The 21,514-nt window shown below is 45.6% G+C and overlaps 1 protein-coding gene across 3 annotated transcripts in view; it reads left to right on the top strand.

Annotated features, from left to right (window-relative positions):
• VARS2 (valyl-tRNA synthetase 2, mitochondrial) overlaps window positions 1–21,514 on the top strand; it is a 36,763-nt gene that overhangs the window by 12,810 nt on the left and 2,439 nt on the right. For 2 of the 3 annotated variants that reach the window (XM_083723324.1, XM_083723326.1), the window contains 17 exons: window positions 1,103–1,193; window positions 3,156–3,283; window positions 4,489–4,592; window positions 5,470–5,551; window positions 6,941–7,017; window positions 8,499–8,586; window positions 8,722–8,830; window positions 9,611–9,681; window positions 11,789–11,914; window positions 13,625–13,729; window positions 14,640–14,708; window positions 14,818–14,896; window positions 15,663–15,790; window positions 16,700–16,852; window positions 18,034–18,243; window positions 19,778–19,889; window positions 20,200–20,381. In XM_083723324.1, the coding sequence (XP_083579450.1) occupies window positions 1,103–1,193; window positions 3,156–3,283; window positions 4,489–4,592; window positions 5,470–5,551; window positions 6,941–7,017; window positions 8,499–8,586; window positions 8,722–8,830; window positions 9,611–9,681; window positions 11,789–11,914; window positions 13,625–13,729; window positions 14,640–14,708; window positions 14,818–14,896; window positions 15,663–15,790; window positions 16,700–16,852; window positions 18,034–18,243; window positions 19,778–19,889; window positions 20,200–20,381 (1,914 nt within the window). The remainder of the gene's footprint in view (window positions 1–1,102; window positions 1,194–3,155; window positions 3,284–4,488; window positions 4,593–5,469; window positions 5,552–6,940; window positions 7,018–8,498; window positions 8,587–8,721; window positions 8,831–9,610; window positions 9,682–11,788; window positions 11,915–13,624; window positions 13,730–14,639; window positions 14,709–14,817; window positions 14,897–15,662; window positions 15,791–16,699; window positions 16,853–18,033; window positions 18,244–19,777; window positions 19,890–20,199; window positions 20,382–21,514) is intronic. The other variant, XM_083723325.1, reaches the window with a different exon arrangement.

Here is a 21,514-nt window from a genome sequence, read left to right as displayed (position 1 = left end):
AGAAAGAAAGAGAGATGGGATAGCACACAGAGAGCAAGAGAGATGGAGTGGGATAGAGAGCTGTATAATCCTGCAACCCATCATTGAGCGCAGACCTGACTAAATTTTCCTATGAAAACAGTTTCCCACTCGGACTGCGTGGCTCAATTTGGCTTAGATGCTGTTGTGCAACAAAATCTCTACCTACCTTGGGTTGTTGGCCTGTGAGTCTCTGTCTCTCTCTCTCTCTCTCTCTCGCTAGCTGAGTGGTAGAAACACAGTATTGTTTTGCCCAGAAATAGAAGGAAGAAAAAGTCCCAACAAAAGGAGGATTGGATAACCAAGATGATGAGCTATGCCGAAATGGCAAAAATGACCGTGAAGATCAGACACCAAGATGATGAGAAATTCAGTGAAGAGTGGGAAAATTTTATAGAGTATCTTAAAGATCACTGTAGATATTTTAAAACATTAGCAAGATGGTTATAACACTTAAAATGTAACAAGGCGTAAGTTGAAAATGGATATAAAAGGAATTTGGAAAAATGTAATTAGATGCAGCAGAAAGAATAGAAATATTTTGGAAACCGGGGGGGGGGGGGGGAGCCCGGGGATTCAAGGTTTAAAAATGGGAAATGATTTAAAGTTAAGGAACATTCTTTTAAAAAAATTTAAAAAAAAATAAAAAATCATAATTGTAAAATTGGAAGGGACCCTCTGAGGGTCATCTAGTCCAACCCCCCTGCAATGCAGGTGGATCAACTGCGCTGCATGCAGAAGGTCCAAAGTTCAGTACCTGGTGTCTCTAGATAGAGCTGGGAAAACCTTGGAGAGCCACTGCCAGTCTAAGTACTAAGCGAGAAGATTCAGTGCAAGGAAACGTCCTATGTTTCGATGAATCTGGGTGTGCAGATCAGGCAATACTGGGCAGGAGGGATCAGCTAGTGTGAAACAGCTGCCCTGCTCACTGGGGTGGCCAGAAGCATTATTGGTAGCATATTGGGACAGTTTATGTGTGGGACTCTCCCACCACCACCAAAGGGGAGCTCCTTTGAATTTTTTCTTACTTGAGAGCTGACTGCAGTATGACCTGGTTTCTCTTTCTGGGTTTTTTTTTTGCCAGCACCTTCATGGCAAGAGACTCTGCCACCCGTTCACTGGCCGTCTCCTTCCTGTCGTTATGGACCCCTTTGTGGAGCAGGAGATGGGCACAGGTAGGCCTGCTTTCTGGAAGCTGGATGTTTGTGTTGTTGCAGTCAATAAAGACAGACACGGGTTCTCCGAGGAAGGTCGGAATTCATTTAGCTGCACGGAGTCCAGCGAGATGTTTCTCAAATGCTGAGCACCGATTCCTCGCTGGGGGCTGTCTTTTAGAATGAGCAACAAACAACTTCTTATGGGATTACTCAAGCGAAAAAGCAGACTTTTCCTCAAAAAGCAGAACTTTTCTAGTCTCCCTCTTCCCCCCGGCCCCATCTGCCTGAGCTGCCAGCCTGTGTAAGTTTCCCCAAACTGTTGTCTTTATTAAGTAGTGGGTGGACATAGCAGGCGACACAGAGATTTATCCAAGTAGTTCTTTATAAGTAAGCTGGAACTGAACTGAACAACAAACAGCTCAGCCAGCCTGCTTTTATAGGCAGCCAGTTGTCAACATTGTAACAACACCCCAGGGTTTCACGCCTAAATTAACTTATGTGGACCTGAGTGAAAACTATATACAGTGGTACTTCGGTGTAATGGTTCTAGGGGTTGCTCATGCGTAAGCAGGTGTCTATCTCCCGGCTGGGTGCAAACACCTTGCTGGGTTGCCAAAGTGAACCTTTTCTGTCTGGACAGCCACTCATCCGTGGCTGACTCAGTCGCTGGCAGAATCCGTCAGTGGGCGTTTCTTAAACTTCTTCCAGCAAAGAAGCTCTTTGACGCCTAGTCTCCTCCTACTCCCTCTGCGCGAAAGCCTTCTGCGCAAGGAGGGCGTAGGCAACGGAGGACCCTTACTCTCCCCGCTGGTCCCAGGCAAGGAGTCATGGGACCGCCTCACCGCTTCCCCCATCTGCCCCCCTTCTCCACTGGTGCTACGCTGATTCTCTTCCCCAGAAGATGGGCTGCTTCTCCCGATCCCTGGACGCTCTCTGGAATCCCTCTGGATTTTGCTCTCTCCCTCCAGCACTGATGGCAGTTCCCTGACACTCGGGATATATATGCTTCAGGTTACAGACACTTCAGGTTACAGACTCCACTAACCCAGAAGTAGTACCTTGGGTTAAGAACTTTGCTTCAGGATGAGAACAGAAATCATGTTCTGGTGGCGCAGCAGCAGCAGGAGGCCCCATTAGCTAAAGTGGTGCTTCAGGTTAAGAACAGCTAGAATATTGTTGGCCAAAAACTGGAAATCACAAGAAGTACCAACAGTGGATGAATGGCAGGTGAAGATGATGGATTTTTCGGAGCTAGCCGACCTGACTGGAAGAGTTCGCGACCAGAAGGAGGAGGAGTACCAAGAGGAATGGAATAAATTTAAAGATTATTTAGCTAAATATGTGAAGATAACCTAAATAGAATTACTTGCGAGTATGAGATAGGCCTAGGAATTTAATATGTGATGTTATAGAATACTACGTTAAAAATTGAAATGAAAAGAAAGAAAGATGTTAATTGACTAAGTAAATTTTATGTGAAAATAGTTTTGGAAAACTGCTACAAGCATTTATATGGAAACTCAGCCAGGCCTGGGGGATTCAAGGAAGTCACCCAACAATGTTAACAAAAGTGGAGCTAATATAGCTAGGATAAATGTTTGCATGTTTGTTGTTGATGTTTTTTGTTTGTTATAAATTTGGAAAACCAATAAAAAAAATGAAGAAAGAAAAAAAGAACTCGCCTCCGGAATGAATTAAGTACTTAACCCGAGGTACCACTGTACACAATACTCCCTGGTGGCCTGGGTGAGAACTTCAATACATAACACTCTTGTGCAAATTTAAAAACAGACACGAGTCAGCTCATCCCTTGTGACTGTCTTTTTGGCCTAGGTGGCTTACGCAGCACTTTCTGCTAGTCTCCAGAGTGGGAGCTGTTGGAGGAGATAGTCTCCATTCAGTGTGATGAACAGTGGCGTCCGGCATGGGGTATCTGTTCTCAGAGATGCCCCTTCTCACTTTTTCTTGTCATCTTTGCAGGGGCTGTGAAGGTGACCCCAGCACACAGCCATGCCGACTACGAACTGGCTCGGCGGCACAGCCTGCCGTTCATCTCGGTTATTGCAGAAGATGGCACGATGACGGCCGAGTGTGGTGATTGGCTACAGGTAAGCTTGGCCTTTTAAGGGGCATCCATGTGAGCTTCCGGTTGCTTGGAACACTGCAGCAAGAGCCGTTTGCAGTTGCCATCACATCCCTCCGCATTGGGGCTGACCCAACTGATGTAGCTTGCCAAAGACGGCAGATTCGGAGGCACTGTTAACTGGAAGGCAGTTGTTTTGACTCTTCAATGTGGATGGATTTCTTACATGAGAGGTGACATTTGGATTTTGTGCCCCAGTACCAAAATGTCTTAGATGGGGTCTGTCAATAATAATAATAATAATAATAATAATAATAATAATAAATATATTATTTATACCCCGCCCATTTGGCTGGATTTCCCCAGCCACTCTGGGTGGCTTCCAACAGAATATTAAAAACAATACAGTGTCAGACATTAAAAACCTCCCTAAATAGGGCTGCCTTCAGTTGTCTTTTAAAAGTAAAATAGTTGTTTTGACATCTGCTGGGAGGGCGTTCCACAGGGCGGGTGCCACTACCGAGAAGGCCCTCTGCCTGGTTCCCTGTAACGTGGCTTCTCGCAGCGAGGGAACCGCCAGAAGGCCTTCGGCGCTGGATCTCAGTGTCCGGGCTGGATGATGGGGGTGGAGACGCTCCTTCAGGTATATAGGACCGAGGCCGTTTAGGGCTTTAAAGGTCAGCACCAACTCTTTGAGCTCGGAAATGCACTGGGAGCCAATGAAGATCTTTCAGGATCGGTGTTATATGTTCTCGGCGGCCGCTCCCAGTCACCATGCGCATGAAAAAAAAGAACCCCAGGAAAACCTATTTCGTAATAAAACTGTTAATTACTGTACTTTTCCGTGTATAAGACTAGGTTTCTTTCTTTTGAAATTATGCTTAAAAGTGTCGGCCGTCTTATACATGGATAGTGCGTAGGGTGGACATTTGATTGGTTGCTGTCAGCGGCTGTTGGTCATGTTATTGGTTGCTGGTGTTTATTGGCTGACGCTGCAGCAATTGGGTGGGCGATTGGCAGCTTCTGCCAGTGAGGGGAGATTTTTGGCACCCCCCCCCCTAAAAAAGCTCAACAACCCTGTGTCATCCCCCCCTCCCATTTTCTTAAATTTGAGTCCCCCAAAATAGGCAGCGTCTTATACATGGGGGCGTCTTATACACGGAAAAATACGGTATATCTTTTTAAGTTAGCACAAGACACTGGATGATAGGAAAGGTGTTCCCTTTTCAGGGCCTGCATAGATTCCTGGCCCGTGAGAAGGTGTTGGCTGCTTTGAAGGAGAGAGGACTCCATCGGGGGGGCAAGGAACATCCCATGGTGCTTCCACTTTGCAGGTAATGGTAGAATTATTATTTTTTATACCTCTCCCCTCCCCAGCCATCCTTCTGTTTCATCTACCTGTCTATTGGTGATGGTGATGGTGATTAAAGCCCTTCCGAAACAGGGTGCTGTACAGTAGGGGTGGGGTATCCCAGGCCCTGGGGGACAAATGCAGCCATCCGGGTTTTTTGGGGGGGGGGCAGGTAACATTTTTGCCATTGTAGTTGCATACATGAATAAATTTCTATACTGCTTGGGTAGTTCGGTCCCTATAATTCCCAAAAGGAAAAAGAAGTCCCAGCGAAAGAAGAATGGATACAAAAACTGATGGAATATGCAGAAATGGCGAAACTTACCAGGGTGGGGGTGGGGGGAGGAAAGAGAGAAATCAAGATAGCAAACTTTTTGATAAAAGAATGGAAATGGTTTATTGAATATTTACAAATCAACTGTAAACAGATAAGAACATGGGGAGGATAAAAACCTGCTGTTTTATAAGAGTATATATTTAAAGCAGATGAATAAGTGAGCAAATTAAGTTAATTTGGATATGCAGAAAAAGAGGGGGAAGGAAGTTGAGTTTTGAAATGTTAAAATGAATGTGAAATTTTTGAAATGTATAAAACTAAAAATCATAAATTTATTTTTTTTAAAAAAAATGCAGTCATCCAGAGCTCTCTGGTCCCTGCAAAGAACTGAGAATGTATTGCTCCTTGGGACTGAGGCTTTTTATTATTATTATTGCGTATGCTCCACCTACACCGACGCTGCTATATAAATAGCACTAACATCCTGACGCTGGAGGATTTTAGCTTTGCAAGGTGGAAGACATCCTGGGAATCGGAAGTGACCCTTTTGTTCTCTCTCTCCCCCAACTTCCACCCTTCACAGCCGCTCTGGGGATGTGATCGAAACCCTCTTGAAGAACCAGTGGTTTGTCCGATGTGAAGAAATGGCTCGTGGGGCCTTGGAGGTAACTCCCCAAACGCTTTAACATTGCTAGGATAATCTGATACAGCCCACATTCTAAGAATGGAACTATAGTAGCTGCAGAAGCTGAGACTACAGAAGGTGGGGGAGAACATGCATGCGTTAGGCTGCAGAGATCTTTTAGGTACCCTTCAGACTTAGGGTGGTAGAATTGCTTAATAACAACAACAACAACAACAACAAATAATAATAATAATAATAATAATTTATTATTTATACCCTGCCCATCTGGCTGGGCTTCCGCAGCCACTCTGGGCAGCTTCCAACAAAATATTAAAATACAATAGTCTGTTAAACATTAAAAGCTTCCCTAAATAGGGCTGCCTTCAGATGTCTTCTAAAAGTCTGGTAGTTGTTTTTCTCTCTGACATCTGGTGGGAGGGCGTTCCGCAGGGCGGGTGCCACCACCGAGAAGGCCCTCTGTCTGGTTCCCTGTAACTTGGCTTCTCGCAGTGAGGGATCCACCAGAAGGCCCTCAGCGCTGGACCTCAGAATGATGGGGGTGGAGACGCTTCTTCAGGTATACTGGACCGAGGCCATTTAGGGCTTTAAAGGTCAGCACCAACACTTTGAATTGTGCTCGGAAAACGTACTGGCAGCCAATGTAAGTCTTTCAAGACCGGTGTTATGTGGTCTTGGCGTGTCTCATTGTGACTAAAGTACAAGATATACCGATGCTCACCAATCTTGGTGGCTTCACACGAGGGGATTTGGTTTAACTAAATAGTTGTGGCAGTGTGAGACAGCACAAAGAATCCCGCTAATGCAACAGTACTTGCCACCTTCTCCTCTTCTGCGTTGCCTCCTTAAATCAGCTATTTGGGTTCGGGAAAGTCCCCAGAACAGCTCGTGAGGGGAGGAGAGGGGAGATTGGTCTATCCGACAAGCAGAAATGCTTGCTCTGATGGAATGATCACATTACAGGATGTTGAATGCCACCCATGGAGTTACTGGCGATTACTAATCACGATGGCTAGATGCCACTTGCAGCATCAGAGGCAACCTTCATCTGAAGTTCAGTCGCCAGAGAACCAAGGGTGGGGAAGTGTTTTGGTTTGGCTTGTTGCCTGCTTGCATGCTTCCTGGGGGCATCTTGTTGGTTACTTGTAGAAAGACGCACTTCTCCACATAATAATAATAATAATAAATTTTATTTATACCCTGCCCTCGCCGGCCAGAGCTGGGCTCAGGGCGGCTAACACCAATAAAATCACAGTAAAAACATAATGGGGGGAAAGGGGGGGAGGGGGAAAAACCCCAATTTAAAATACAGGTTAAAATGCAATTTAAAATGCAGCCTCATTTTAAAGTAGCTGATGATATCAGCTTGCCCTGAATTGAGTTAACCAGGTTCATCTGTTTCTGCCCTAAGGCTGTGGAGTCCGGATGCTTGAAGTTGACCCCTAAATTCCATGAGAAAAACTGGAGGACTTGGCTCTTGAATACCAGGTAAGATAAGGGGGCCCTGCCTCTTTGATCACCTGTGTTTTTCTTTTCCTCCTTCCAAGTCTTGACGTCTCTCGTAGGACTGGCCAATCAGGACTCATATGAGCGAGAGCCAGTTCAAATAACAGCTTCCCCTACGCTGGACCATTGAACACTCGGTTACTCTCTTGGGCTATTCATTCATCCAGCCTGTATTGTTTGCTCTGAAAATAAATTTGCAGGGTGCTTTCAGGTTCTCCGCTGTCTTGAGCAGGATTTTTACTCATCATGAATATACCTGGGGTGCTTTTTCCCCCTGAAGATGCCAGGGACAGAGCTTAAGGCCTTCTGCATTTAAAGCATGCGCTCTTGCCACAGAGCTATGGTCCCTTTTCCAGTTCCACCTTCCCATTTCAACTCTCTGGCATCCTATCTGCATAACCTAGCAATTCTAAAATATAGATGCGCTTTTACTCTTGCAAGATTGAATGCATCGCCCTCAGCTGTACTTGGGGGACAATTCCTACAGATTCCACACAAAAAATGCTTATGTCCCTGTGGAGATGGCAGTACCGATTCGGTGGCGCATGCCCTTCTGACTTGCACTCTTTAGAAAGACTTGAGGAATGAGATTATCACCCCTCTTTTATTGTCCATTCCGGGTCGCCCAACCACTGCCACAGTGTCCTTTCTCTTGGCAGATCAAGATGAGCAGGTGACAGCAAAGGTTGCAAGGTTTTCAGCTGGGACAGCCAGAATAAGATCCACCATTTGACTATTGATTCAAAACCCCTAAATGTATTTTATATAATTGACTTCTTATTTCTACTCTTTGTATAGTGTGTTGTTGTTTTATTGCTATGGTGGATGGCTGACGCAAATAAAGATTCATTCATTCATTCCTGTTGTAATGAAGAGGGATTTTGGCTGCTATTCTATGGCCGTTGGGGTGGGCTGGCAGCACTTACCTGACCTCCTGTCGCCCGCTAGTGTGTTTGCACCACACTGACCTCGCTGCCACCTCTCCCTCTTAGTAAGCGGCGACACTGGTTATGGGTTGCTGCCGCCTGGGTGTAAGCCCCGTTGGACTTGATGGGACTTAACAGAGATGCTTCTATGAAATCTCCCTGTTGTACGTGGGAGGTGCTGTTTTGGCTACGCAAGCAGAGGCGCTCACAGCCTGAACACCACAAATAAAGGGAATCATTATGCCAGAAGCAACTAGCTAGCCCAGCCTAATGCCATCCAGCCGCAGAGATCTTCTATTGAGCAAGTGTTATATAAATGTTGTTAAACAAAGTTTTGGGGACCACAAGTCCAATCATCAACCTCCACAAACTTGGCTAATGGCCAAGGATGATGGGAGTTGTAGTCCAAAACCTGGAGGGCACCATGTTGGGGAAAGCAGAGCTAGACGGACCTTCATTTGATCTTGCAAGTGGCCCATGTGTTCTTGAAATCCAAATGGCATCATTTTGATTGATTTTCTCCTCCCTCCCGCTCAGTGACTGGTGCATTTCTCGCCAGTTGTGGTGGGGTCATCAGATTCCAGCCTATCGGGTCACGGTTCCCGGATCGCCAGATGTAGTAGAGGTGAGTTTTAGCTTCTTTGACTGGGTATGAGCCACCATAGCAAAGGGGTTGGCAGGGTTGTGGTTGGAAACGAGTCTCTGGTGCCTCCGGTCCTAGTTGCAATGCAGCTTTAGCTTCTTTTCATCTGCATTGCAGCAGGAGGAGAGCGATGGATTATGGGTAGTGGGCAGGACAGAAGCAGAAGCTCGGGGAAAAGCAGCAGGCATGCTGGGAAAACCAGAAGAGGATCTGGAGCTGGTCAGAGGTAAGGCAGCAGCACAAATATTCCCACTTCTGGGAGGGAGAGTGCGAATGCGTCTTGCCGAACGCAACGAAGTGCTTGAAATGAAATTTGGTGGCCATTGTGATGGAACTGAGCCAACGTCGTTCTCCATCACACATCCCTACTTTTCCTTTCCATCCCCGTCACCTTGAGAAATTGCTTACATTGCCAGATACTCTGCACATTCCTATAAGGAAGCCTTCTATGAACCATACATGGCCTCAACCCAGTATACCTGAAGGAGCATCTCCACCCCCATTGTTCAGCCCGGACACTGAGGTCCAGCTCCGAGGGCCTTCTGGTGGTTTCCTCACTGCAAGAAGCGAAGTTACAGGGAACCAGGCAGAGGGCCTTCTCGGTGGTGGCACCCGCCCTGTGGAACGCCCTCCCATCAAATGTCAAGGAAATAAACAACTTTCTGACTTTTAGGCTATTATCTGACTATTATCTGACTTCAATGTCTGAAGTTTTTAACGTCTGATGTTTTATCATGTAATATTCTGTTGGGAGCTGCCCAGAGTGGCTGGGGAAACCCAGCCAGATGGGCGGGATATAAATACATTATTATTATTATTATTATTATTGTTGTTGTTGTTGTTGTTGTTGTTGTTGTTGTTGTTGTTGTTGTTGTTATACATTGCAGATGGGGTGGGGGACAATCTGGATTGGGACTCTGGGATGGGGACTGGAGGGCCTTTAAACTCTTCCAGATCAGGCACCCTGGACCTTTTGAATAAAACATTCCCTTTTTTTTCCCACCAGATGCTGATGTCCTGGACACTTGGTTCTCATCAGGACTTTTCCCTTTCGCTGCGCTGGGCTGGCCCCATAAGGTGAGTAGAACTGGGAGGGACAAGGAGCTGAAGAGCCACATGTTCACCCCACCCCTGGCCAAGAAGAAGACGGTCAGTGAGTAGTGTAATGGGGATGCCATACTTACCCCTCCACTTACAGCAACCCCAGGCATACATCCTCATGACCTCAAACTCCCATCAGTCCTAGCCAGCATAGCCAATGATGAGGGATGATGGGAGTTGGAGTCTCCAGCATCTCCAGCCCTGCCTTGGAGGTAGCATGTATGGCTTCTTGTTCACTTGCCATGGGTGAAGCATGAGCAGCAGGCCGGATATTTTTAATGGGAGTCATGACAGCACTCTTCTTGTGATCAGTCCTCTGTATGATTAACTTTTTGCACCACAGATAGAGGTTTGGTTTTGGTTTTTATGCTGAGCACTTGTAGTCTTTAAGCTCGTCTTTGCAATATGCTTTTAATACTCCTCCCATTTTCTAAATGGGGCACCAAGACTTAAGTGGTTGTTTCAAGGCTATTTGGTGAGTTGCTGGCTCTGGTTGTCCCAGCTCCATATCAAATGTTCAGCTTCACTAAACATTCTTGTGAGATTCGTACAGAAACAGAGGCAGGAGAAATGGAGGTACTATTACAGGTCAGAGGTAGGTAGGCTTGCATTACGTCTGGAAAATTCTGGACATGCATGGAAATTGGACGCCTAAAATGACGTCTGGGGGGAATTTTCGAGTCTTAAGAGATGTCAGGAATTTATGGGACGTATGGCAAACCAGAGTTTCAGTTTTCTGGTTACCCCCGCTGTGTTTTGTTTTTTTTTATTTAATTAATTCTTATTATCTTTTAATGGGTTATAAAACTGCATTTCAGGGTAAATTATCCTCCCTTTAAATTGCAACAGCAGCAAATAAAACAGTATGATAAAACTAGGGGCAGTTCCCCCTGACAAATGCCCTGGAATGGTGCCGCCTCATGACGTGTCCTTCCACATTATGAGGTGAAATATTCACATGGACATTTTTTAAAAAAGGGGGGAGGGGAGAAGCTTCTGCCTGACAGGCTTCATAAAGGACTGCTGCTGCTGCGCAGAGAGGGCTCCATTTTTATTTTGTTTTTTTTAAATTGCTTTTATTTTTTATCTATGTCATTTTAAATTTTTTATCTATGTCATTTTAAATTGTGTTTGATATTAATGCTGTATTCTTAGTTTTAGATTTTATCATTTATGTGGAAATTGTTTTCTATTTGGTTGTGTACTTTTTGATTTGTTTTATTTATTGTTTATGACTTTTGTTATATTAGTAATTACGGTATGTAGATCTTGTCGTGTTGTAGGATAGTACGCACCCCGGAAATGATCTCTGTCAGCTTCTGCCTTCTGGAAGAAGGTATAGGGTTATAAAGGCCAGGACTAGCTGCCTGAGAAACAGTTTCTCTGCAAATGCAATTCTGGTTCTAAATGCAGCATAAGGGGTCTCTATAGTATAGTGTATTATAAAATGGGGTTTCAGAGTTTTTATGGGTTTTTGAATGTTTTATGTAGTTTTTATGTAGTTTTATGTAGTTTTTCAATTTCATTGTTCTGCATGGGACAATGACAATAAAGATATCGTATATCATATATCGTATCGTATGTTGTAAGCCACCTTAAGCATTGTTTTAACTATGGAAGGGCGGCATACAAATAAAATGATGAATGAATGAATGAATTCTGGGAGAGAGGCTGTGCCCCGGCAGCAGTGGAAGTGACGAGAGGTCCCTTCCCTTGGCCGGGGAGTTGGGGGAGAGAGGAAGGAGGGTGGGGAAGGGAGGAAGGCACCGCCGCCATGAGCTTGGCCATTTTCACTTTGGGGGGGGTGAGGACGTTTCCAGGGTTTTTTTGCATTATTTTTTTTAAAGTTTCCTTTTGGAGCTGGGCAGCAATTGCCCCACAGTGTCAGGGTCTTGCGACGGGAAAGCCAGTGGATCTCCTCCTCCAGGGGTGGCGGTTATTCATAAAACCCTGCAAAATGTGCCAGTTTGGGGCAGAAAAGAAAAGCTCAACAGCTTTGGGGTGTGTGTGTCAGGAATGTGACTTTTTGAAATATGGTGAGCCCAGGTGTGGGGCCACTGGTCCTGCCTTCGTCCCCCTGCAGACAGAAGATCTCCAGCAGTTCTACCCCAATAGCCTTTTGGAGACTGGGAGCGACCTTCTCTTCTTCTGGGTGGCCCGGATGGTGATGCTGGGGAAACAATTGACCGGACAGCTACCTTTTTCTCAGGTATGGATTGGATGCTAGAAATTCTGTACTTCGGTTCCTGGAGGGCATTACGAGAAGATCCATGGGACTGAGAGAAGCAAAGCGTGAGCCCTAACTATTTATCCACAACTTATACAGTGGTACCTCAGGTTACATACGCTTCAGGTTACAGACTCTGCTAACCCAGAAATAGTGCTTCAGGTTAAGAACTTTGCTTCAGGATGAGAACAGAAATTGTGCTCCGGAGGTGAGGCAGCAGCAGGAGGCCCCATTAGCTAAAGTGGTGCTTCCGGTTAAGGACAGTTTCAGGTTAAGTACGGACCTCTGGAACGAATTAAGTACTTAACCCGAGGTACCACTGTACTTCCTGATTATCAACACAGGATATGTGAGCACAGCTGTTGAAGAAGTCCTTGCAACTGGCTCATCGCAACCTGCATTTAAAAAATACTATTGTTAAAGTAATCCTTGTCAATCCACTTAGTTCTGTCTGGATTTCGGTACTCTACCTTTCTGTCCTGAGTCTTAAAATTGGTGTGATAAGAACTTCATTCCCAGGTGGCCAGGTTTTTTATTTTATTTTGATTAATCCCCACCACTTGCTTTAACCTGAATCGTTGTGTTGTGCTTCTTTTCTCCTGGGTCATCATGGTGGGGCTAGAATTGCCTTTTAGACTCTCGTGCTGTTTTGCATACAGGGCATGGATAGGGAGCCAGCGGCCCTCCAATAGTTGTGTTACAACCCCCATCATTATGCCAGTGGGGGCTGACGGAAGTCCCAACAGTATTTGGGTAGCCATGGCCGGGAGCGGCATATCCCATTTGGCCACTTGAGGTGAAACAGGAAACACCACCCTGCTCTGCCACCCCCATCTCGACACTGCTGCCACAGGATTCCTATTCTTGGACTAAGGATAACATGCTGCAGTTTGTGATCTTGAGAAACTGTAGCTGTTTCAGAAAAGAGAACTACTGTGTAGTTGTTTAGTCGATTAATCGTGTCCGACTCTTTGTGACCCCCTGGACCAGAGCACGCCAGACACTCCTGTATTCCTCTGCCTCCCGCAGTTTGGTCAAACTCATGTTAGTAGCTTTGAGAGTACTATCCAACCATCTCATCCTCTGTTGTCCCCTTCTCCTTGTGCCCTCCATCTTTCCCAACATCAGGGTCTTTTCCAGGGAGTCTTCTCTTCTCATGAGGTGGCCAAAGTATTGGAGCCTCAGCTTCAGGATCTGTACTTGCAGTGAGCACTCAGGGCTGATTTCCTTCAGAATGGATCGGTTTGATCTTCTTGCAGTTCATGGGACTTTCAAGAGTCTCCTCCAGCACCATAATTCAAAAGCATCAATTCTTCGGCGATCAGCCTTCTTTATGGTCCAGCTCTCACTTTCATACATCACTACTGGGAAAACCATAGCTTTAACTATATGGACCTTTGTTGGCAAGGTGATGTCTCTGCTTTTTAACATGCAGCAGTTTGTGATCTTGAGAAACTGTAGCTGTTTCAGAAAAGCGAACTACTGTAGTCTGTTATTTGTAAGCGTACAGACCAAAGTCTCACGAATCTACCAATTCTAATAATAACACAAAGGCTGTATTCCTTGTGTTCCTTGTGCCTTCCCATGGCTGTTATTTCATAGTACGGGTTACCCTTGCTTTTCCTCTATATCCTGTTGGTGCTTTTTGCAGGGTTTTGAAGACATAACACATTTCCTGTCTCTCCCTTTCAGGTTTCCCTTCACTCAATGGTCCGTGATGCTCATGGCAGAAAGATGAGCAAATCTCTTGGGAATGTGATCAACCCTTTGGATGTGATTTATGGTGCCCCCTTGCAGGTACTTAACTGTTCAGAAAATTGGAACAAGTCTTTCTCTTCACCCTCTGTAGACTTTGACATCCCACTGGGTTGTCTGCACTTGTAAAGGACTGTGGCCCTAGTATTTTCCTTATTATACCACATGTCATTATAATGCTGTCAAAAGTCACTAATAAAAGGTTTCCTTATACCAGGCATGTCCTGCAATCTACTCGCAGTATAAAAAAACTGCCCTCTGGAGGATTGACCAGCATTGTTGAGCTTTTTTTAGGGAGCCCCAGAGTTTGCTGAGCATCCTGCAGCCAATAGGAAGCCGTGCCTGACATTCAGCTTCCAAAAATCGTTCAAAAACAATCACTACTGTTCGAGTTCAAAGGCGTTCGGCTTCCGAGGTTCCACTGTATCCATAGCTAGGAGGTTTAGAAACCTGCTTTAAAAATAAAGTTCAAAATGCTGAGATGCTTGTCATGTTATATTGCTGCTATTATTATTATTATTATTATTATTATTATTATTATTATTATTTTATTTATACTCCACCCATCTGGCTGATTTTCCCCAGCCACTCTGGGCGGCTTCCAATCAAGTGTTAAAAACAATACAGCATTAAATATTAAAAACTTCCCTAAACAGGGCTGCCTTCAGATGTCTTTTAAAGAGAAGATAGCTACTTATTTCCTTCACATCTGGTGGGAGGGCGTTCCACAGGGCAGGTGCCACTACCGAGAAGGCCCTCTGCCTGGTTCCCTGTAGCCTCACTTCTCGCAATGAGGGAACTGCCAGAAGGCCCTCGGTGCTGGATCTCAGCCTAAGGTTCTGTATATATGGTATTATCCTAAGCAGGGAAAACCCGAGAAAGGCAGTCGTGATTGCGCTTTATCACTGGCTCCTCCTCTCCCTGAAGTTTCCCTCTTATTTATTGTTTTCAGGTGCTACAGGAGAAGCTTCAAAATAGCAATCTGGACCCGAGGGAGGTTGCCATTGCTATGGAAGGCCAGGTCGGTTCCTCCCCACACTTTACTCTGCCCTCCAGCCGGACCCACTCACCCTTTTGTTTTATGGGGTTCCTGTGTGTTCTCACTTCCTCCTATCATTGTCCCTTTCCAGCAGCGAGATTTTCCTCAAGGAATTCCCGAATGTGGAACCGATGCTCTCAGGTTCGCTCTCTGCTCCTATTCAGCCCAAGGTGAGAAGCTGGAATGTTCCCCTTTATTTTTCTGAGGGGCTCTGTCCATGAAATAACGAAAGTGGCTTCAGTCTCTGGCATTTGCGGCTGTGACTGGGAGAGATCCCTGTCTGAAAACCTGGAGATGCCAGTCATTGGCAGACAGAACTAAGCAAGATGGACCCAGTGATCTGGTTCAATATGAGGCAGCTTCACGTGTTTCTGTTTAGCATTGTAACCAGTTATTATTATTATTATTATTATTATTATTATTATTATTATTATTATTATTATTAATACCCCGCCCTCCCCAGCCAAGGCCGGGCTCAGGACGGCTAACAAGCAATAATAAAAACAAGTTGAATGAATACAACTTAAAAACAAGATTAAAATACAACATTACAATATAGAAACATTAAAATATTAAAATGCAGCCTCATCACAGGAGAAAGGAAAAAGAAAGAGGTGGAGGGAATCAATTTGGCTCCAAGCCAAAGGCCAGGTGGAACAACTCTGTCTTACAGGCCCTGCAGAAAGAAATCAGATCCTGCAGCGCCCTGGTCTCATGAGACAGAGTGTTCCACCAGACCGGAGCCAGTGTTGAGAAGGCCCTGGCTCTGGTTGAGGCTAATCTAATTTCCTTAGGGCCCGGGACCTCTAGGGTGTTGCTATTTATGGACCTTGAGGCTCTCCCTGGGGCATACTGGGAGAGGCGGTCCCGTAGGTACGGGGATGTGGCTGACATGGAAACTGAGGCCCTTAACATCACATGCACGCCCTTCCTCAGGCGACGGCATTAACCTTGACGTGGCTGCGGTGGAGAGCGCCAGTCGTTTCTGCAACAAAGTGTGGAATGCCCTGAAGTTTACTTTGGGAGCCTTGGGAGAAGGATTTACCCCACTGGAGCCAGAGAAGGTAACTGGGGATGTGTGTACACAGGGAAGGGCGTGATTTGCTTACAGAATATGTTGACATCTGTCGGTCTGTCTTTGTGCTGTGTAAAATGTTGACTGCATAATAGAGGTCTCCCAAAGAAACAGACGTCTCCTTAACCTTTCAGCACACCTAGGATTTGACTAGGAAGCATTTTCTGCACTCGTCTACCACACTGACAGCCTCGACACGTTGGCTCAAAAGTCAGTTCCACTGGGCGAAGTTTTTTATGTTTGCCACTACTGTGGCTTGTGTTTTGTTAGCCCCAAAATGGAAAATGAGTGAGGTCCCAACTAAAGAAGAATGGCAACTTAAACTGATGGAATACGTGCAGCTTGCAGGCTTAACATATAGAACATGGGTAGGCAAACTAAGGCCCGGGGGCCAGATCCGCCCCAATCACCTTCTAAATCCGGCCCGTGAACGGTCTGGGAATCAGTGTGTTTTTACATGAGTAGAATGTGCCCTTTTATTTAAAATGCATCTCTGAGTTATTCTGGGGCATAGGAATTCGTTCATTCCCCTCCCCCCCCAAAATATAGTCCGCCCCCCCCCCCCCAAGGTCTGAGGGACAGTGGACCAGTGCCCTGCTGAAAAAGTTTGCTGACCCCTGATATACAATAAGAAAACAAGAAGAACATACGTTTAGAGAAGATTGGAAAATGTTTATTGAATATATGGGGGGGAATTGTGTACACTTGAAAACGTTAAGATAAATTCAACAGTGTAAATAAGTTTTGATGGACGTAATAATGGAATACTGAATGGTTTAGTTTATGTAAAATACAATTTATTTATGGCCTCCGTCTTGAGTTGCATGAGAGAAAAAAGGTGGGGTAGAAATTTTAATACACTGGAATACTTCTGCCACTCATTTACCTCTTCCTCCAGGCCTTCCCTAGCTCCCCGATGGAGCGCTGGATCCTCAGTCGTCTCTACCACACAGTGGAAGATTGTGCCCGGAGGTTTGAAGGGTACGAACTGCATTCTGTCGCGTCCTCGGTCCATCTTTTCTGGCTGCACGATTTCTGCGATAACTACTTGGTGAGCTCTGCCTGTGGGTTCAGATTCCTACCACGTCTCTGGGAATGAGATGGGCAGCACTAGATCGTAGCCTGAGAAGTGAAAAACTTGCAGGTCAGGATACAGGTGGGCATCGTCTAGGGCAGCGGTTCTCGACCTGGGGGTCCCCAGATGTTGTTGGACTACAACTCCCATTATCAGAGTTCTGTTGCACTCATGTGCAGCTTCTTCTTCTTCTTCTTCTTCTTCTTCTTCTTCTTTTTAATTGAATTTATATACTTCCCTATACCTGGAGGTCTCAGGAAGGTTCACAGAAAAGATCACAATATATAAAATCAAAATAAAAACAATAACCCAATAACACCCCCCCACACACAAATACAGTGGTACCTCGGGTTACAGATGCTTCAGGCTACAGACGCTTCAGGTTACAGACTCCACTAACCCAGAAATAGCACCTCGAGTTAAGAACTTTACCTCAGGATGAGAACAGAGGTGGCAGTGGGAGGCCCCATTAGCTAAAGTGGTATCTCAGGTTAAGAACAGTTTCAGGTTAAGAACGGACCTCCAGAACGAATTAAGTTCTTAACCCGAGGCACCACTGTAGTCACATTTTTAAAGGGTAAAGGATGTCAATCAGGTCAATCAAAGGCCTGGTTAAAAAGGAACATTCTTGCCTGGCGCCTAAAGGTGTACAATGAAGGCGCCAGGCGAACTTCCCTGGGGAGAACATTCCACAGACAGGGAGCCACTGCAGAGAAGGCCCCGTTCTCCGGGTGCAGGTTTCCCACAGGCATCTGGTCGGCCACGATGAGAAAAGGATGTTGGACTAGATGAGCCATTGGCTTGATCCAGCAGGCTCATTTTATGTCTTCCATCCTTTTTTTTTTTTTTGGCTCTTTTCCCACCCCTTGCTTGCATGTGCCCTCCAACAGGTTACCTGAAAGTAAAGGAAAAGTAAAAGAAAATATTCCCCCACACCCATGCTGAACCATTTACAGATGCTGCATGAGGCCCTTGGTATGTTACAGGACTACAACCCCTATTAGGTCCAGCTAGCCTGGCTGACGATCAGGAGCGATGGGAGTTGTAGTCCGTCAACATCAGGGGGGCCGCAGCTTCCCAACCCTGGCATGGAGTTGGGTCTTCAGAAAGCACCTCTCTTCCCAGACGATGGTAACACGCCTGTTTTTCATCCACAGGAGTCTGTGAAGCCCATATTGAGGAGTGGGGATCCGTCTCGGTTACTCTCCACTCGTCAGACCTTGCACAGTTGTGCGGACGTGGCTCTGCGCCTCCTTTCTCCCTTTATGCCTTTCCTCACAGAGGAACTGTGGCAGCGCCTCCCCAGGATCGGCTCCCAGTCTCCTCCCAGTATCTGCGTGGCCAGATATCCCAGTGCGGAGCAACTGGTGAGGGCGTTTCCGGGGACCTGAAAGAAGGAAATGTGTTAAAATGGGGGGGGGCGCATTTCAAAGTGATTCAGGGCTCACCTGTGCGTTTTCCGGAAGTGCTTGTATAAGTTTACTTCATAAGCCTTGGAGTACAGTGGTACCTTGGTTCTCAAACTTAGTCCGTTCCAAAACCAAAGCGTTCCAAAACCAAGGCGTGCTTTCGCATAGAAAGTAATGCCCTTCAAGACATTTAAAAACAACCCTAAAACAGCAATTTAACATGAATTTTACTATCTAACGACACCATCGATCCATAAAATGCAAGCAATAATTAATGTACCGTTCTATAACATAAAAAGACAGTATTGTAGATGATTAAAAATTAAATTTTTACCTGCACTGATGATAGTCATTGTTTGGATGGGGTGCTTTTATGCATTTCTGCAGTCACACAATCAATCAATCAATCAATCAATCAGTAGTTGAACTGGGTTCCACACAGTCATGAAAACAAATTAATCGAAAAGCCTCAAAAACAAAAAATAAATAGCAAAAACAAAAGTGCCAAACTTAATCAGTTCCGGAAGTCCATTTGTCTTCCAAAATGTTCAAAAACCAAGGCACAGCTTCTGATTGGTGCAGGTGCCCCGCAAAAAATAGCCGACAGCCACATTGCATGTTTGGCTTCTGAAAAGCGTTCCCAACCTGGAACACTTACTTCCAGGTTTTCAGAGTTTGAGAACCAAGGTACCACTGTACAAGGTCCCTCTTCTGAATATCCAGTAATGTAGACATTACAGCAAGTTCTAGTTTCAACTTTGGCCACATCTGCATCATACATCGAAAGCGCTGTGGTGCCATTTTGAAGGTGCTGTGAGTTGTTGGGAGACCGCGCTTCTCCTCAGAGAGATACAATTCCCAGAGTTCCCTGGGAAAGGGATTGGATAATTAATCCACTCTGAGAATTGTAACTCTGTGAGGGGAATAGGCATCTCCTAACAGGTCTCAGCACCATTAATAAACTGCTGCACCCACAATTCTTTCGGGGAAGCCATGGCACTTAAACTGGTGTAAGGTTTTCTACAATATGTAAGTTTCATGAAATAGATACGAAATATAATAGTGAACTTTAAAGGTATGGTGCAGCCATGGCTCTAATTCTACAAGGAAAGAAGGATCTTTTCAAGCCCCCCCCCCCCCCCAATTTCTATACCGCTTTATGTTTTTAAGAAAAATCTCAAAGCGGTTTACAGCATATTAAACATCAATAAAACAATCCAGAATCAAACATTTCTGAAGAAAGTCAAATATAGCATATACAGTCAAAGAAACATAATTAACAGGAAACTAAAAGATTTCAAAATAAAACATTACAAAGGAGGTCAACTACGGAATACATATTTAACACAAAGTTTTAAAAAAACTTAAACAATCCAAAGGAAACATTGCTAAGTGAAGTCAAATATAAAATGCACATTTAAAACAGCATAATTCACAAGAGAATAAAATATTATCATAAGCATGACAGTTTTCCCCTCCTCCACATTTCCAGGCTCACTGGCATCATCCCGACGAAGAGGCAAACTTCCTGTTAGTACAGGAAGTCATTAGAGCTGTCCGTGCCCTGAGGGCAACTTACCAGCTGACCAAAGCTCGGCCAACAGGTAAGACCTCTTCAGATGTCCATTTTCATGTGGTCACTGGGACAGAAAAATAGTTCCCTCACTCCTGATAGAGCAGGCACCCCCAAACTTGGCCCTCCAGATGTTTTGGGACTACAACTCCCATCATCCCTAGCTAGCAGGACCAGTGGTCAAGGATGATGGGAATTGTAGTCCCAAAGCATCGGGAGGGCCGAATTTGGGGATGCCTGTGATAGAGGGTATAACTGGTGCCCCCTCCCTCCGATTGGCTGATACCTTTGATTGTCTGAGGAGAGTGCCTGTATTTTTTAATCTCTCTGTCTGTCCCTAGTGTATCTGGTTTGCCCAGAGTCAGTTCCCCGTGGCGTATATGAGACCTATCGAGAATCCCTGCAGACTTTGTCCTTGGCTGGAACTCTGAAACTCCTCTCTGGTATCGAGGGAGCAGAACTACCTGCGAGTTGCGTGGCTGCGAAGGGGCACGAGCACGCTGCCATCTATGTAGATCTGCAGGTAAGACCCACGTTGGGGCAACTGCTTGGTTCAAGGAGACAGGTTCATAAGAAAACCAAAGAAAGGTGGTGTTATAAGAAAAAAAACCTGCTCCCTTTCCCATATGGGGTATTCTGGAGCCCATATAGAGTCCTTAAGTGGGTTCCCTATTGGTAGGAGAAAACAGAGGCCAAGCAGAGTTATATTGAGAGGCAAAGCGGCTAGTAAGCCTGATCTTTATTCAAGGAACTGTTGCAATAGGGTCACCACACGCAGGAGGGTTGAGAACCCTGAAAAATGCTGCACAAGCCCTTATATAGACTTTTGAAATTGCCCGCCCAGTAGCCCAAGACCACCACCCCCTGAAACATCATAAATACATCACAGAAGGAGGCCATCTACAGCAGAAATCCTGCCTGACAGGATGTCTGATAATGGTCACTGACTGCATTACCTGGGCAGTCCAGCCATTCTTTTGTGATGGTAAATACTTATAGATCCTGAATCCGGTTCATAGGTTCACCCTATTCATACACAAATGTGCCCTTAAGACAGGATTTGCAAGCCAAAAGACAATGGGAAGGCTTTCCCCATTTTTCCTCCCTTATTGCAGAGGAACATTTGAGGTCATTGGGAGAGTAAAAATGGCATCAGAATTGCTCTCCTGTACTATTTCAGACGGGACGCGGTTGGCGGTGTGGGTTAAACCACAGAGCCTAGGGCTTGCTGATCAGAAGGTTGGCGGTTCAAATCCCCATGACGGGGTGAGCTCCCGTTGTTCGGTCCCAGCTCCTGCCAACCTAGCAGTTCGAAAGCACATCAAAGTGCAAGTAGATAAATAGGTACCGCTCCGGCGGGAAGGTGAACGGCGTTTCCGTGTGCTGCTCTGGTTCATCAGAAGCGGCTTAGTCATGCTGGCCACATGACCCGGAAGCTGTACGCCGGCTCCCTCAACCAATAAAGCGAGATGAATGCCGCAACCCCAGAGTCCGCTGCGACTGGACCTAATGGTCAGGGGTCCCTTTACCTTTAAATTAACAGCATCTATTAATTTCAACGGGTCTGCTCTGAGCATGACTGAAGGTGGATACAAGCTTACAAGCTTCTCGGGCTAGTTGTTGACAGAATGAATCACACTTACAACCACAGTTGCT

This window comes from Podarcis gaigeae, assembly GCF_964106915.1.
Source record: "Podarcis gaigeae genome assembly, chromosome: 2".
Lineage (NCBI taxonomy): Eukaryota > Metazoa > Chordata > Lepidosauria > Squamata > Lacertidae > Podarcis > Podarcis gaigeae.
The sequence above is the reverse complement of the archived record's forward strand: the minus strand, read 5'-3'. Positions and strand labels throughout refer to the sequence as shown.